At 43.7% G+C, this 17828-nt stretch overlaps 1 protein-coding gene across 1 annotated transcript in view; it reads right to left on the bottom strand.

Moving 5' to 3' along the window:
- Positions 1-1685: 1685 nt before the first annotated feature.
- LOC144827650 (TRPM8 channel-associated factor homolog) overlaps positions 1686-17828 on the bottom strand; it is a 340419-nt gene continuing 324276 nt past the window's right edge. The window contains exon 7 of the mRNA XM_078685891.1: positions 1686-1977. Within this exon, the coding sequence (XP_078542017.1) occupies positions 1711-1977 (267 nt within the window). The 3' untranslated portion in view covers positions 1686-1710. The remainder of the gene's footprint in view (positions 1978-17828) is intronic.

Genomic DNA, 17828 nt, shown 5'->3' with positions numbered 1-17828 from the left:
TTTGAGAGACTGGCTTGGCTTACCCACTTTACCCCTAAAGACTGACAAGGACAACGCAAACTGTGGCATAACACTGAGTTTGGCTGCCGGCTAGTATGCTAGCTTGGTAGAATAGGTTTGCACCATGCTGCTGTGACTCCGATGTTACAGCGACGTACTGAGACAGATTTCCTGTCTTTAACAAACTGGAACTGGTCATTTGGAACACACTGAACTTTCCTAATGATTTGTATGAGGCTCAACTGATATCCCATTGATTTATATGCTATGGATATCCATGATTTCCCTCCTTTGAGGAAGATTAATTTCACTGTCATCCTTGTAACTTGCAGTGTTGGTTTTACTTATTAAATCTAACAATAATTATGATTTTAGGATTAAAAGTGTGTGCCATTCAATGTTCTTTGCCCTTAAAACTGAAATAGTAAACTTTTATATTTAACCTAAAAATCTGTTGATTCTGACTCATTATTTCCTTATGGGTAAATCACTTGACCAACGTTCCTTTCTGGTTGAATTAGGTTTCTGAATGTTATGAATATAACTTTGTAGTAATTATCTTGTTCCTGGGCCACATTCAATAATTGCTTATCCTCTGAGTATTCCAGTCCTTTTCAGAACAGAACAAGATCCATCGGAGGACCAAGGAGGTTTTGACAGGTAGCAAGTGGTTAAATGAAATAGGAATAACATAATTAGATTGTACAAACCAAAGGCCCAGCATGTCAATGCTACAACACAAAATTTAAATATTCTAATACACAGACTCTGCCTTTCTCTTTCCTGCATCTCGAAAATATATTAATTAGGCAGAGGAAAAAGAAAGGCAGAGGCCATGCAGGAGGACACACACAGCCTTCACCCATCCCTCCTTCTGTAGCACAGTGCTACTAGAGCTTCAGATCGAGGAAGGGTGAATGCTGCTCAGCGCTGGGTCTCCCTGGTTTGGCTGAACTACAAAAAGCTGTTCGGTCAAGTTGATGAGAACTGGGGCTGATTTTGGCCCCCTTTCACAGCTCTTCCTGTGAATGTTCAAAAGTAACCGCCATGTCCCTCCATGCAGCTGTTAGCTGTTCAACATTCACAGCAGCAGCTGTGAACAAACGCCTCACGGAAACTGAAGGCATTTCAACCACCTTGGGCTCCATGAGGCCTTTATTTTAGTAATTAGAACTTATGCCCTCAAGGGGCAAAATGTTCTAATAGCTTTATATCCCACGTAGCTGGGATATACGGCTATTAAAGGCCTGCTCCCTTATTAAAGGCCCTCGCCAAACGCTGGAGCAAGCCTTTAATGGCTGTTATAGATAACCAATTGAATGATGGAATTGGAATTAAATTGGGCTTTGTATGTAGCAGTGTATGATATGTCCTAAAACATACACTACCAAGTGGATTGAGTTTAAATCATTTGTAACTGGTCATCTGGAATTTCTACTAGAAATATAATTTCAGAGAGTTGTTATAGTTGCTAGAAAATTACATTTGATTTTAAATGATCGAACATTAGGATGATTTATCAAGGACGATCTTTGAGTGGAAGCTTTTCTAAGGATGGGTATAAGACCAAACATAATAAAAAGTTGGTTTAAAATTCTATTAGCTTAATATGTGTTTTTTATCAAAGATTTGGATACTGCATGCTTTTGGTGCGGTTGGATGACACAGCCAAGGTTTAGTCAAGTTTGTTTCCAGTCCAATAACAAAAGGCTAATTTCGAATAGTTGCTAATTTCATCACATACTTCTTCATTGGATCCTCCTCCCAGTCAGGCAATGATGATAGATTATTGGAGACTTCATTGTCAATAGGCCATCCCCATAATTTAAAGAATGAAACCAAATTCTTCCCAACTGCTTTTGAAAACATATCTGCCCAGAGATTCATCTTATACTTGTTTTCTTTCTTGACTTTGGAAATATTATGGTAGGCGGAGAAAAGTTGTTTGAAAGGCTCCCAACCAAATCCTTCCTGGAGCTGGGGAAATAAGGAAAAGATAGTAAGTGGAAGTACTCAAAATGTTTGTCAGTAAAAACAATATATGTTTCCACACAATAGATACGCTTTTTTAAGAAGCCTACATTTCTCAATTCTCACACTGGCTTCATGCACTAGAAAAGTGACAGGAGAAAACAGAACGTAAAAAGAGGAGAGGGGATGTGAGGAGAGCGGAGAGGATGGAAGAGGGTGGTTTAGGTTTATGTATAATAAACCGTTGTAATTACACCATTGTTATATTTTCTGATGTCTCAGAACTAAATGGGTGCCCCCTTAAACAACATACTGTGCTGCGGTCTCTAGCAGGTCTGGAGCAATCTGCTTTCCTGCTCTGTGGGCTCACAAGCTATGTACAATGGTCCAAGGGATAAGGGACGGTGGGAGGGAAAATGCTTTGGCTCAAATCAAGGCAACAAGGAGGGAATGGCAGCAGCCCACATATACCTTTCATGAAACCTATGATACTTCCTATTACCTTTGGAATAGATGCACTTGGAGTACCCTACGCCAATATGACTCATTACAACGTGTACTAATACCACACGTGCCATTACAACGCAGGTATTACTACACGTTGAAATTACAATGACGTGCAATTACATTGCATACTTTTACCACGCATATGCTTTGACAATGCATACCATTACAACGCAAAGGCATGTGTGGTAAAGCTATACTCATGGTAAATGTATGCAGTGTAAGTGAAACTACCCTGCCCTAAACCCTAATTTAGTAGCCCTGCATGACTATCCCTGACCCCCAGTACTCTCCCTACATTAAGACTACCCAGCACGATCCCTGACACTACCCTAAACCCAACAACACTACCCTGCACTACACACACACCACTGCACTACCCTAAACCCTTAAACACTACCTCCAGCACAACCCTCCCCCGAACCTCAGTCCGCTCCCTACACTTAAGCACTTCCCTGCATGATCCACAACACTACCCTAAACTCTAAAATACTACCCTGCACTACACACACACCATGGCACTACCCTAAACCCTAAAACACTACCACCAGCACAACCGTCCCCCGACCCCCAGTCCGCTACACTTAAACACTATCCTGCACGACCCCCCAACACTACCCTAAACGCTAAAACACTACCCTGCACTACACACACACCACATCACTACCCTATACCCTAAAGCACTACACAAGCACAACCCTCCCACAAGCCCCGTTCGCTCCCGACACTTAAACACTATCCTGCACGACCCCCAACACTACCCTAAACGTTAAAACACTACCCTGCACTACACACACACCACAGATCTACCCAAAACCCTAAAACCCTTCCTCCAGCATGACCCTCCCCCAACCCCCAGTCCGCTCCCTACACTTAAAAACACTACCCTGCACGACCCCCGACACTACTCTAAACCCAACAACATTACCCTGCACTACACACACAACACGGCACTATCCTAAACCCTAAAACATTACCTCCAGCACGACTCTCCCCCGACCTCCAGTCCGCTCCCTACACGTAAACACTACCCTGCAAAACCCACCGACAATACCCTAAAACCTAAAACACTACCCTGCACTACACACACATCACAGTACTACCCTAAAACACTACCCTCAGTAAGACTCTCCTCCTACCCCAAATCCCACTTACCTCTCTCTTCTCGTGGTTCCTCTCTCCTGGTTCCAGCGATGTCTGAGGGGCGGTGCACGTCGTTGTGAGGAAACGGAAGAGCCTCAGTTTCCTCACAACTATGTGGATAGCCATTACATCGCATGCGTTGTAAAAACGCATGCGATGTAATGGTATGCGTAGTAATGATGCGCGTTGTTACATTGCAACACTTGCAATGTAATGGTATGCGGTGTTAAAGCCGTGTTGTAATGGCTGTTTACCACCGCACCAACACTTGTAAATGTAAATGTATTTCGATTTATATAGCGCACAAATCACCCAGGGGTCTCAAGGCGCTTGCTTAGGGAACCCGTCCTGGTATTCCCCTGTGAGATACCCCGGCAGGGTATTCACAAGGTGAAAGCCAGGCATCCCGCCGCGAGGGGCTGTAGTGGAGATTAAGCAAGCTATTACCCAGAGTCGCAGAGTGTGACCCCGTGAGTCGAGTAGGCACCGGAGCGAGAATTGTCGAGTCCGTGGAATTTTTTGAGCCCGAGACCCGCCAAGGCGGGGAATCGAACCCTGGTCCACGGCTGATCTCAGCTTCCGGGTCTGCCGCCTCTAACCACTGAGCCACGCTTCTCCACAATCACTTCACATATCCAATTACTACTCACACATATTGCTCACATTCAAAGGGATAAGAGAGAGCCTAGAGGACATGAATGTCCAATGTGAAAAATACAAATCAAAAACACAGTGAAAAAGAATCAATCCCCCAAATCTGTAATTGTTTGTGTTGTATAAACATGCGTTAAATAAATGGATGTAAATCAGACCCCTCCTTATAGTCACTGCTAAATGAACCTGCCTAAGTGTAGGTTAAAAAACTGAGATGATGCCAGATGTTAACAAATATAAAAAGCATGCAAATTCCATTTTGTTGTTGAGACCTTTTGGAATTGAAGTGTCCAAAAACCGTTTCAAATGCGTTTCACGCTGTAATAGTCTCTTGTTGTAATCCATGTCCACTTGCTGTTGGACTACCTCCAGAATAGTGAAATGCATTTGCGCAATAGCGTGATGACACTCACTCCAATGTACAGCCAGTGGCGAATTTAAAGATTTGTTTCTGATGCTGCTTTTGTGTTCCGTCATTGTTATCCTGATTTTTCTTTCAGTTTTACCCACATAAAGTAAAACGCATGGGCATTTGATCACATAAATCACCACTTGAGTGTTACAATCTGCTGTGTAGTTCAGATTAATCATCTTCCCAGTCCAAGGATGAAAAATGGTCCAGCCTTCCAACACATTGTTAAAATCAGTACAGTTGTAAAAATGTTTTCATCCCTTTGTGCATGATCTTCCCAGTAGTGCTTTGTCTTGTCAACAATTCTCTCAAATTGCGGGTTCTTCTATATGCAAATAAAGGCAGCTGGGCAAATAAATCAGGTTCTGTCTGAACCAACTCCTATCGTTCCAGAATGATTTTCTTAATCAGTGATGATTTAGTGGAGAATGTAGAAACAAAAACCGGTTGAGATTGGGTATCCTTGTGCTGTTTCTTCAATAAAGATTATCTTTCCAAGGATTATACTCTTTGAACAGCATGATCGACTACTTCCAGAGGATAACCGTGTTTCAAAAATCGCTTTTTGTATTCATCCATAGCAATGACACAACTGTCAGCATCTGAAGTGATCCGTTTTATTCAGGTTAAATGAAAAAATGGCAAGTGTCGCTTAAGAGTTGGAGGGTGGAAACTACTGAATAGAAGTGCATTATCGCTATCTGTAAGCTTTTTATATACCTCAGTGCGAATCTGTGTCCCTACTAAGGTGATTTCCGTGTCCAAATAATTGATCTTCTGTGGCTGAACACTATATGTGAACTGGATACTAGGATTCTTCTGATTCAGGTCTTCCAGGTGATTCTCCAAATCTAGTAAATCTCCCTTCCAAATTAAAAGAATATCATCAATATAGCGACGATACAATAAAAGCCTCTGCGTCCACTTATTGTCTGACAAAATATGTTCAGTCTCAAATTCCTGCATAAACAGATCAGCATAACTGGGTGCCCCCGAGAATCCCCTGGATGTCCCATTCGTTTTAAGAAAAAATGTGTCCTTCCACTGAAAATAACTGTGGTACAAACAAAAATGTAACAACTCAAGAAGAAAAACTTTGTTGGCTTCCAATTCTCCCACTCCTAAATATTACCATTCAATGTCCTCTATTCCTTCATTGTGAGGGATCGAGGTGTACAAGGCTACCACGTCCACCCTGCATTGCCAGATCTGCTCATCGGAAACCAAATGAACATCTGCAAGTAAATTCAGTAGATGAATTGTGTCCTGCAGATAAGATGAACCAGCTTGTACCATTGGTTGTAGAAAACAATCAAGATATTGTCCAAGTGGTTCATGAATTGACCCGCAGCCTGTAACAATTGGTCTAAAAGGGGGTCATTGAGGTTTTTGTGAATCTTCGGTAACATTTATTTTATTAAAATTTTTATTTTATTTTACAGAGTTTTATATAGTCCGAACTTGACTTGAATCGGGTATCAGAGGCTTTACATAGCACCAGTTGCATTACAGGAGGACACATTAATCATGTTTGTTAGGCAGAAAGGTATTTTGGGATGTTCAATGTATAGAAACTGTTTAGTGATCTTGGTAATCCATTCCATGTCCAAGGCGCGTGAGAGTAATGTCGAGAGAGTCTTCTGGAACAAAACCGTTGGGTCATCAGATAATGGCAAGTATGTGAGATCATCCTGCAAATGTTCAATAACCTTTATTTCATAAAACTGGCGGTCCCTTACAACGAGTTCTCTCCCTTTGTCAGCTGGTGAAAAAGCTAATGAATGATTGCTGGTGAGAGCTTTTAAAGCGGCTTTCTCTTGTTTAGACATATTAGTATGTCTAATAGTGAAAGTGTATACTTTTTTAAGATCCTTCTTAACGAGGGTCTCAAATAGGTCAATAGCTTTATGGGACACTGGAGACACAAACTTACTCTTTGGTTTGAATTCTCGATATCTAGGTTCTTCCTGACTAATGTGAGTGGAATCTCAATTTTTATTTTTTTTTAAATATTGAAGACACAATTTTCTGGTGACTCTGTAAACCAATATCTCCGTGTCAAGAGATCTGGTGTGGATTGTCGGAACAAAAGAAGTTCCTTTATTAAGGACCGATGTCTGTAAAGTGTCAAGGTGGTGCTAGAGATGTTGATCACTAGTGTTTTTTCGTTTGTCACCTGGAAGATCCTGCCGGTTTTATGAAATCTGTGCCCTCTGTGGGTTTTGCTGCTTCCTGAGATGTTACTGATGGCTGCGTGAACGGGTTGTTTGCTGCTGGTCTTATCTCTAAAAAAGAGACCATGGAAGTAGATGGGTCACTGGTAACAATGTTTGTTTCACCTCTAGACAACATCTCAGTTACTGGGGGGCGGGGCAATTAGCCTTGGTTTCACTGAGGGAAACAAAACTCTCTTCAGAGGATGCAGTGTTCGATTTGTTAAAGTTTCTCCTTTGGGCGTACACCTCCGCCCAAATGTAAACTTCATCTAATTTATAGTCTATTGTGTATCTCTTAAACATTCATATTTTCCGATTGTGTATCTCCTTAGCATAAATATCCAATTTGCTATTGATGTCATCTTGTTGAGTATCCCAAATACTTGAATCCATTCGATATGCCAATGAGTCTTTTATTCTTTGATTTCTTCTTTAACCCCTTCGACGCTCATGACGAGCTCAGCTCGTCATGGAGTTGCCATTCATTTCAATGGAAATTACATGAGAAGGATGGAAAAGGCCTTAGCATCCAAGTGGTTAAGACCGGAAAGAACCTGTGACAGTTCCTCTATTATAAGTAGCCTGAGATGTAACGAGCATTTATCTAAAATGGCATACCACTTATCCATGAATTTCTTATTAAGTTTGAACATCATGTGTTTAATGGCTAGTCCCAAACCCCTAGGGATCCTACTAGATTTTTGGTCTGGTACCAGTGTTGTGGCATGGAGTCTCTGGTTATACTCTCTACGCATTAAATATTCAAGTTCTCGAATTTGTTGGGTGACTGGACTGGTCGAAGGACCAAAGGTCCTAATTTCATGTATGATGTTGCATATATCATTTTCTTTCAATGCACATTATTTAGTAGTGAGTTGTGAGCATGATTTACGGGCTGTTTTTACTTTTAACTGTAAACATGCATGCATTCAAATGTATACGCGCACGTGTGTCCTTGTTAGCGTAGGTTTGGAGAACTTAGGAGATGTGTTTAATGTTTATGTTTTCTGTCGTCTTTAATAAATTGGAGAGTTGAAAACATGGCTTTGGGCTGCTGTTCGCAATACTCTTTTTACTTTTGATATCACGCATTTAAACGCGGAAGCGTACACGTGCCTTTGCACACACTGGTTTGAAGCATTCGGGTCTGACTTGTAGAAGTGCATGACTTCTTGTTTTCTGGTGAGGACACTTGCATGCCGTTTACTATTGTTTTACCATTTTTTACCACTTTCGTGAACTGATAGAAGATATTGGCTCACTGGGTCCACTTTCTTTTCTTTTAGATTTGGAAAGTTGAAAGTATTGCTTATGGACTTCTGTTTGCAGTCCTCTTGTTACTCCTAATGCGCACGCATTTAAACGTAGACGAGAACACACTCGTCTTGATAAAAGCTGGTTTGAAGCATCCGGGTTCAACTTATAGAAGAGCACGACCTCTTGGGTTCTGGTGAGTACACTGGCATGCCATTTTTCTATGTTTTTTTTCCACTTTTGGTGTATTGATAGAAAAGATTGGCTTACTGGGTCCATATTCTTTTCTTTTAGATTTGGAGATTATAAGTTTATCTGATTATTTGTCTTTTTGAGCACTAATGGTATTGATCTGATTCAGTTGTCTGTTGCATGCGTTCATTATCGGTCACACTTTTCTTGATACATTGTTTTATGTTAGTTACAGAGGAGTAATCGGCTTTCTTTGGAGTCAGGGCTTCCCCGGATCTCCATTTTTGAGCACTTTTTGGAGTTCTTTTAGATGATTAAGAATGCAGTTATTTACTTCTCATCCACTGGTGACACAGTTGGGTTCGGTTTAATTATGGTCACGAGCATGAGTTTTGTCACTGATTATTTTCATGGGCACAGGGAGTACAGTGGATCCGTCTCTTTCTCTTATCTCTCACTGTTATCTACTTTTCATTTATTGTCCATTACTATCTATTTCTATCCTTGCCCTCACCACATGCAATGGAAGCTTATCATGCCACTGGGCAGTTTTACTTCAGAAATTGAGTCAGTTCACTATGTGGATTTGAGTTATATATCTTCCACTGGCATCTGCCTACAATTTCTCGAATGAATTGTGATGATGGTTAAACATATGAGCCACACATACCATTGATTTGCTGTCTTTTCACGTATGAGGTTGTTTTACATTGTATTAAGATTGATATGAATCAGGTGTATATTCAGACAATCGTTGCTTCTATTTAATTTATAGATTCCCGTGACAAAGGGCTCACTGGAAGCCCGAAATGCATTGGGAAGCACATTGAATTTCATGATCATCTGAGAACTCTGTGTTATGAGTCAAGAATCTGGTCTATGACATTAAATTGACTGGATCCATATTTCTCCGTTTTATTGAGACTTTTATATACCTTCGAACCATTGTTTTTTAAGAACCATGTTGTTAAAATGTTTAGATTTTTTTTGAAGATATGCATATACACGTGTAATTTTGACTCAATGATTGACCCTACTGTGGGCTCTAGTAGTGCACACTGTTTCCAGATCATCCACTCAGATTGCAGGAGTGCACACTAAACTTATTCGTTGGTTTACATAGTTTAACATTTTGGATCTAATTAGGAGTGCAACACAACAACCTGCACACACTTTTAGAAAGTTGAAATGTTTTCTCTGTACTTACTGCTCTTTGTAACTGACAGCTTGTCTCTTAAACATGTCTGGGCTGGGTGACAGACACACTTTGTGCACTCCCTATAGACACCCACAAACACAGGAAGGGCTGGGTATGACAGAGGACCCAACTGCATTCTGATAGCTTCCCTGGGCAGGAAGGGGGAGAGGAGGCTCACATTTACACCTAAATTGGCTTTTTCCTGTCCTCACACAAAACACTTATTTACCTCCCAGGCTTAGCCTGGCAGACATGGCTGGGTTGAAATGGATCCTCGTGCACTTCAGAGAGTACTTTTGAAGTCGCCCCCTACATCAAAGGCACTTTTGGGTATAAGTAAAGGGTCTCTACCCCCTGCACTCAGACACTTCTTGATCTTGAACTGAACCTGTCAGAGGACTGTTGTGCTGCTTAAAAGACTCAACTGGACTGCTTTTCAGGAAGGACTGCTTTTCTGCTTGTTGCAATACTGCCTGGTGCTCCCTGACTCTACTGGAAGGACTCTGCCCACCCTCTAAGGGATCTCCAAGGGATTTCTGACTTGCGTCTTGTTCTTCAACTACACTGCCATTAAAACGATTTTAGTCAGGAAGTTTGGGTTTACACCTGAGAAGTACAGGCAATGGTTTAGGGCTAGTCTCAAACTCTCTACACAAATATGGGTGGATGTCTTGGACAATTCTGGCAAGGCACTGAAGGGCTGGGTGAGGGGCAGCAAAGTTAATGATTATGAAGGGTTGTACAACTTGTTTTTGTAGGAGCACTTTCTTGATACTTGTTTCCCAGAGTGAACCAACACCTGATTGATAATAAGCATACTGACGCCAGGAAGCACGCTGAGGAGGTGGACCTCTGGGTCAGCAACAGATTGTCCAAAATGGTATTCTGGGGGGGAATCCCAAAAGGGTGGTCAGAGTTCCAACTAGAAGAAGGTGGGGGGAGGTAAAAAGACTGAAAACTCTAAAGGCCACCAGAACAACTCACAGGGGTAAGGTTCTGGTTCACCTTCCCAATCTGGCCACCAGAAGAAAACTTACCCTGACAAAGGTCAGCAGCCCAAGCCTCTCAAGTGCTATGAGTCCTACGAGTCTGGACACTTCAAACGGGATCCCAAGTGTCCAAAAAGAACACCAGTTCCTACTGGAGGGTAGATTCCAGCAGTGGCTGTACAGTGCTACCGGAGGAGTTTGTCCCAGTTAATGAGGGGGGAGTTTATAGGGGTTACCCTAGTGTCTCTGTGTAACAGTGAGATTGTTCCTAAGATCCATGTGACCTGAAATATTACAATGTATAGGCAATGGGTCACCATCAATGGGCAAGGTGTTCATGATCTGAGGAATACAGGAGCCAATATGACTATGGTAAGGAGTCAGAGTAGATCATTTCTAATGCATTCGACCAGGTTGTAATGGCTAAGAACAGAGAGGATCGCTATCATGTGGCCCAGGTTCCATTTGAGTGAGGTGTTCAGGTCTTTTGAGAGTTTCAGTGAGTACTGCCATGCCTGTGGATTGTTTGTTGGGAAATGACCTGACCCACACTACCTGGAAGGAAGTGGAACTCCAGGCTCATGTGGAAATGTTAGGGTTATCTGAGTGGATCTGTGTCACAACAAGGACCAAGGCTGCCCAGTAAGGGAGGCAAGAAGGGCTGGAGCCTGGAACAATGGCCCGGCCGGTAAAGAAGGGTAAAGGCAGAGGGTATGATAAACCAGCCCCTAAATGTGCCTCCAGTGAGATGGACGGGGCACCTGCGGTGGCCATCTCAGAGTCCACTGAGGAGGACATTGCTTCCCTTGAGCTTGCAGGATGGCATATGAAAGGAGGACCCACCTAGGAGGATTTCTGTAGGGCACTAAGGGAGTGCCCAATACTTGTGGGCATGAGGCAACAGCCTGAAACCCTAGCAGCAGATGATGCCTCTGGTACTTACCACATTTACTCAGAGGCAAACCTCCTGCATAGTGAGTCTAAGGCTCCCGGGCATGGGACATCTAGGGCCTGGGTGGTCCTGCAATGCTAACCGGCCTTCCTACTGGAGCTGGCTCACTAGATTCCCCAGGCAGAACACATAGGCCAAGACAAGACATTTTTAAAGAGTAAACCCACGTCTATTGGCCTAGGATCAAGAATTCCTCCAATGCCTCTGCAAATCTTGTATGACGTGCCTGGCTAGTGGCCAGGCTAGTGGGAAAACAGGGCAGAGGCTGAAATCCCCTCTTAACCCACTGCCTGTTGGTAGCACCTTCTTTGAGAGGGTGGGCATCGACATTGTATGAGGGCCTATGGATCCCAAGACTGCATCAGAAATATCCTGGTTCCCGTGGATCATGGCACTCGGTACCCAGAGGCAATCCCTCTGAGGACTACTACAGCAAATGCAGGAGCAAAGACCCTGATGGGAATTTTTACCCAGGTGGGTTTCTCCAAGGAAATTGTGTCTGACAGGGACACAAACTTAATGTCTGCCTAAATGCAGTAAATGTAGAAGTGTGGGATAACATACAGGTTCTCCACCCCTTACCATCCACAAACCAATGGGCTTGTTGAGAGGTTCAACAAGACCCAGAAAGGCATGCCTGAGGCCTTGAGAAAAAAGTGGGATGCCTGTTGTTTGCATACCATAAGTTGTTACAGAGAGGAGTGGGTTTTAGTCCATTTGAGCAGTTGTATGGTGACCAAGTAACAGGACATCTAAGTCTGTTGAAAGAAGAGTGGGAGCAAGCACCCAGGAAGGTACTGCAGGATGTAGTAAGCTACATGCTGGCCTTCAGAATCAAGATGGCTAAGTTATGGATTCAAGCTTCCACCAACCTTGAAGCTAGCCAGAAAGTCAAGAATGAGTGGTATCACAGAAACCTGGCCTGGGCGATGGAGCCAGTAAATCCCATGGCCCTCCAGAACCACTGGAATGGTCCATATGAGATGATTTAATGAAAAGATGAGGCCACATACCTGGTGGACCTCAAAACCACTAGTCAACCCCACAGGGTGCTGCATGCAAATCGCCTCAAACCACACTTAGTGAGGTCTGAGCTTACCATGCTTATCATGACTGGTAGAGAAGAGGGCGAGGGGAGTGAACCTCTTCCCGACCTCTTGGAATTCAAGGAGAAGGATGGGTCAGTGAAAGGGGTAATCCGTTCACCGACTCTATCTCCTGAACAACAGAGAGACTGCCACCAAGTGTTGAGGCAATACTCTTCTCTGTTCTCCTTTATCCCTGGGACTACTCACATATGAACCCATCTTGTGGACACTGCAGACAACCTCTCTGTCAAGAATAAATCATACAGGATGTCAGATAAGGTGACATCCAGCATTAAGGCTGAAGTGTCCGAAATGCTGGAATTTGGGATGATAGAACCCTCCAGTAGCCCTTGGTCTAGTGCTGTGATCCTCGTACCAAAAGCTGCCCCAGAGGGCACCACACCTGAACTGAGGTTCTGTGTGGATTACAAAGGGCTAAATTCTGTAACAAAGACTGATGTTCACCCCAGCACCCGGGCTGATGAGATTATTGATCGGTTAGAGGCTGCTTAGTATCTCAGTACCTCTATTATCACATCATGGAACTGGCAGATGTAGATTAAACAACTCTCCTGCCACCTTCCAGAGGCTGCTGAACCAGCTCCTTGCTGGTATGTAGGCCTTCTATGCTGCTTATCTGGATCACATAGCTGTCTTCAGTACTAGCTGGAAGAACCACCTTTTTTCACCTCCAGGAAGTGCTTCAGGCTCCACAGCAGGAAGGCTTTACTTTCAACACCAGTAAGTGCCAGATAGGGCAAGGCTCTGTGGTGTACTTGGGACACCTGGTGGCAGGGGGAAGGTGCAACCTCTTCAGGCCAAGTAAAAAACCATCATGGACTGGCTGCCCCCGAAACCCAGACTGAGATCAGAGCATTCTTGGGCCTCACTGGGTGATATAGGAGGTTTTTCAAGGGATTTGGCACCATTGTTGCCCCCTTGACTGAGCTGAATTCCAAGAAGCAGCCCAGAAATGTGATTTGGACAGAGGCATGCCAAACTGCATTTGACTCCCTGAACCAAGCCATTTAAAGAGCTCCTGTGCTGAAGGACCCTGATTCCTCCCAGGAGTTTATCATTCAGACAGATGCCTCAAAGCATGGCATAGGGGCAGAACTCTCCCAACATAAAGAGGAGGGCCTAGACCAACCTGCAGCCTTCACCTCCAGGAGGTTACTCCGCATGGTACAGAGGGGTAGAGTGCTATTGAGAGATTAGCTTTTACTGCGGTCAGGGAACTAGAAGAAGTTGAGGTCATACATGTTTGGCACTCACTTCCTGATGCAGGCAGACCAAAGGCCCTTCAAGGTGGCTCATGGGAATGAAGAGTGAGAATCAAAAATTGTTGAGGTGGTCCATTTTTCTAGAGGGTATGGAATTCAGAGTGGAACACAGACCAGGAGTAGACCATGCCAGTGCTGACGGTCTGTCCAGGTTTTTCTGCCTCAGTGATGAGAACTCCATAGAGGTTGGGTAGTTCTCCCCACTTTCAGCTGGGGGAGGAGCATGTTTTAGATCTACCATCCTTACAGTGGTCTTTCCCCCAACCTGTTGTCTCCCATTGTTGCTGATTATGTTTGTTGAACTTAGGACTCTGAGCAGTTTACCACTGCTAACCAGTGCTAAAATGCATGTACTTCTCCCCTAATCATGATGGCATTGATGTATACCTGATTAGCATAATTGTTGTACTGATAAGTCCCTTGTAAAGTGGTATACCATTTACACAGGGCCTGTACTTCAAATGTTGCTATTGGGCTGTAGCACTGGTTGTGCCACCCACAGAAGAAGTCTTTCAAACCTGTCTCAGGCCTGCAACTGCATTGCCCATGTGCGCAGTTTACGGACACTCAACTTGCCATTTAAAACTACTTCTCAGGCCTTAAACTCCACTTTTATTACACATAAATCACTCCTAAGATAGGCCATAAGTAACCCTAAGAGCAGGGTGCTATGTAAATAAAAGGTAGGACATATACCTTTATGTTTTGCATGTCCTGGTAGTGACAAACAGCCTATTTTGTTTTTCACTACTGTGAGGCCCACACCTCTCATAGGACAGCATTGGGAATTAATTTATATACTTCCAAGCTGTAATTCCATATCAGAGAAGAGTAGCTTTTTCATAATTCATATGTTTTCGAATGTAATGATACAATTTAACATTAATGCTTTAGAAATGCCCCTTTTAGAAAGTGAACATATCTCTGCACTTACTGCTCTTTGTGCCTGACAGCATGTCTCCAATACACGTCAGGGCTGTGTGACAGCTACGCGTTGTGCATTCCCTCTAGCCAGCCACAAACACAGGAAGGGCTGGGTGTGACCGAGTACTCATCTGCATTTATCTGCATTCTGATAGCCTACCTGGTTTGAAAGGGGGAAAGGTGGTTCACACTTACATCTGACCATCTGTGTCCTGTCCTCACACAAAGCACTGGTGTACACCCCAGAATTAGCTTGGCAGACAGGACTGGGTTGAAAGAGATCCTATAGCACTTTGGAGAGTTCTTTTGAAGTCACCCCCTACATTAAAGGCACTTTTGGGTATAAGTATTTGGCCTCTGACCTTCTGAAATCAGACACTTCTCGAACTTGAACTGAACCTCTGTCTTAAGGACTGCTTTGCTGCGCAAAGGACTAAACTGGACTGATTTTCTGCTTTTTGCCCTCCTGCCTGCTGTTCCCTGACTCTTCTGGAAGTACTCTGCCTTTCCTCCAGTTGATCTCCAAGGGCTAGTTGGCTTGCCTCCTGTTCTTATGAAGTCCCAGGGAAAACCAAAGGATTCCTACAATTTTGCTCGTGCTGCTGGACTCTGCGTTCTGTGAGTCCTACCCTTGCCTGAGGTGCCCCTTCCAAGCTCTGGGCAGAAGTAGGTCCTGCAGCTGCTTCCATCAAAAACCGACACATTGCATCGACTTTGTGAGAAATTCTGGCCCATTGCCCTGCAACGCTGATGCAGAGGCTGCCCAACAACAGTGGTACCATAGGTTGCATGGCTCAATGATGATGCATTGCCTTTACTTCAGTGAAGCTCAACAACGATGCATCGACATGACTGTATGGAAAAGATTGAAGCACCAAACCCTCAGTGTCGAACCTTTTCTCCATCCAATGTCCTTTCTCAGTGGGCCGTCCGTTGGTCCTGTAGCCCGCCTGCCCTCAATTGCAGTTGGCTTGAACTTTGGTTTGCCCTGTTGCACACGACCTCAAGTAACCTTTTGACTGCTAATGATCTCGAAGCACTATTTTTGATTTAATATTTAAAAATTAATATCTCGACTTCTACTGTTTGGATTTTTGTCCTTTTGGTCTTATCTTGCTCAGATAACTATTCTCTATTTTTCTAAACCTTTGTGTAGTCTTTTTGTGGTGTATTCATTGTGTTACTCAGTGTGTGTGTGTTAAACAAATACTTTACACATTGCATTTGTAGATTAGCCTGACTGCTTTGAGCCAAGCAACGAGAGGGTGAGCACAGGTTACCTTACTGTGTATCTAGCTTAATCTGACTAGAGTAATCCTGCCAGGCCTGGGTGCATACCTCAGCTAACCAGGAATCCCATTTCTAACATATAGGGCCTGATTACGATCTTGGCAGAGAGAGTTACTCCATTACAAACGTGACGGATATCCATTATATCCAATCAAACTTGTAATACAGCAGATGGGATATCCGTTACATTTGTGACAGAGTATCCTATCTACCAAGATCCTAATCAGGCCATTAGTCTTTCATCCTTGGGCATGAGAAAGGGGAGACACTTCCCTGTTGTCACACATTTGTCAACAGAAAGCAAGTCAGTGCATCTTTGTTTGTATTTATGCATCTGTGCCCCACTTTCTTATTTGTTCTTGACACCAGTGTTGCCAGACTCATGGGTGTGCAACATAGAAGCATACTAGACTTACTTCAGGTGCAGTGGCCCTAGCACCCAGCTCACTAAATCCATCCATCTCCCTCCCATCTTGCACTCCTCAGACGTGCTAGATCCAAGTACAAAAAACACATCTTAAAGGAAAAGGCATCCTTTTTCCGCACACAACTTGATCATGCCAAAAACAGACCGAGGAAACTCTTCAAAATCATTTGAAACCAAACTGCCCCTGCACCTCTAATTCTGATCTCCTCCTCAGCCAGATGTGAAGAAATGTCCCACTTCTTCTCGGAAAAGATAGCCAAAATGGATCAATCCTTCCTTCCCACGAAGCTCCCCTCTAACTCCAAATGCAATCCTGACCTTAACTCTAATGCCTTCTCCACATCCCCTCGACCAGTTGACCCCTTCTTTTGCTCGCCCACTATTCTACCGAGGCCCAGCGACTCTCCTCACCTGACTACTCCCTCAGCCCCCACTAACCACTCCCCACACCCTACCACATCTCCGGAATCCAACTCCCCTAACTCTCAATTAAAGAACAATGCCTCCTTGATCAACTTCCTCCCCATGACTGAGCTAGAAGTCCTTAAAATAGTTGGTAATCTTAAACCGTCCTCCCACACAAAAAGACCACTTACCATCTATCCTTGTCCCTGTCCTTAAACATATCATCGCCCAATTCTGTACCACAATCACCCACATATCTCTCTCCACTGGCTGTGTCCGCATCAACTTGGACAAATCTCTCCCATAATCAAGAACTCCAAAGCTGACCCCAATGACCTAAACAACCTCTGCCCCATCACTAACCTCCCCCTTCTCTCAAAGGTCCTGGAAAAATGCGTCCTACTACAACTAGATAAACATATCGAAAACTTCAACTTACTCGACCCCTTTCAATCAGGCTTCAGGAAAGGTGGCAGCACCGAAACGGCAATGCTCAATGTCATTGATGACATCCACCTGTCATGTATTCCTATAGGTTCTGAATCGATCCCCCTATTCCTGACCCTATTCTGGTTAAACTAACTATCAAGTTAACTAACAGTCAGCCCATGAGGCAAGAAAAGCCCCCATGATGCAGATACCGTTATCTGACGCAGTCACACTATGGCACAGGAACGTGTTATCTGATTAGGTCATAACGGTTGAGATCTAATTAGACAAGCGACATTCCTCCAGCCCCTGATAAGGCATACGACATTCTCATAACAAATCAAACCTATGACAACCTGGAAAATCCGTGCGGCCATTGTTTTGATTTCACAGAGAACTTCAGTAAAAGAATGTGCTAACGAGCAAGTCGTATGACATCTTTATTGACGCATCTATGTCCATCCTTACGTCAATCCCGGCACCTTTAAGGTATAAAT

The sequence above is a fragment of the Lissotriton helveticus genome, chromosome 4_1 (genome assembly GCF_964261635.1).
Source record: "Lissotriton helveticus chromosome 4_1, aLisHel1.1, whole genome shotgun sequence".
NCBI classification, from domain to species: domain Eukaryota; kingdom Metazoa; phylum Chordata; class Amphibia; order Caudata; family Salamandridae; genus Lissotriton; species Lissotriton helveticus.
The sequence above is the reverse complement of the archived record's forward strand: the minus strand, read 5'-3'. Positions and strand labels throughout refer to the sequence as shown.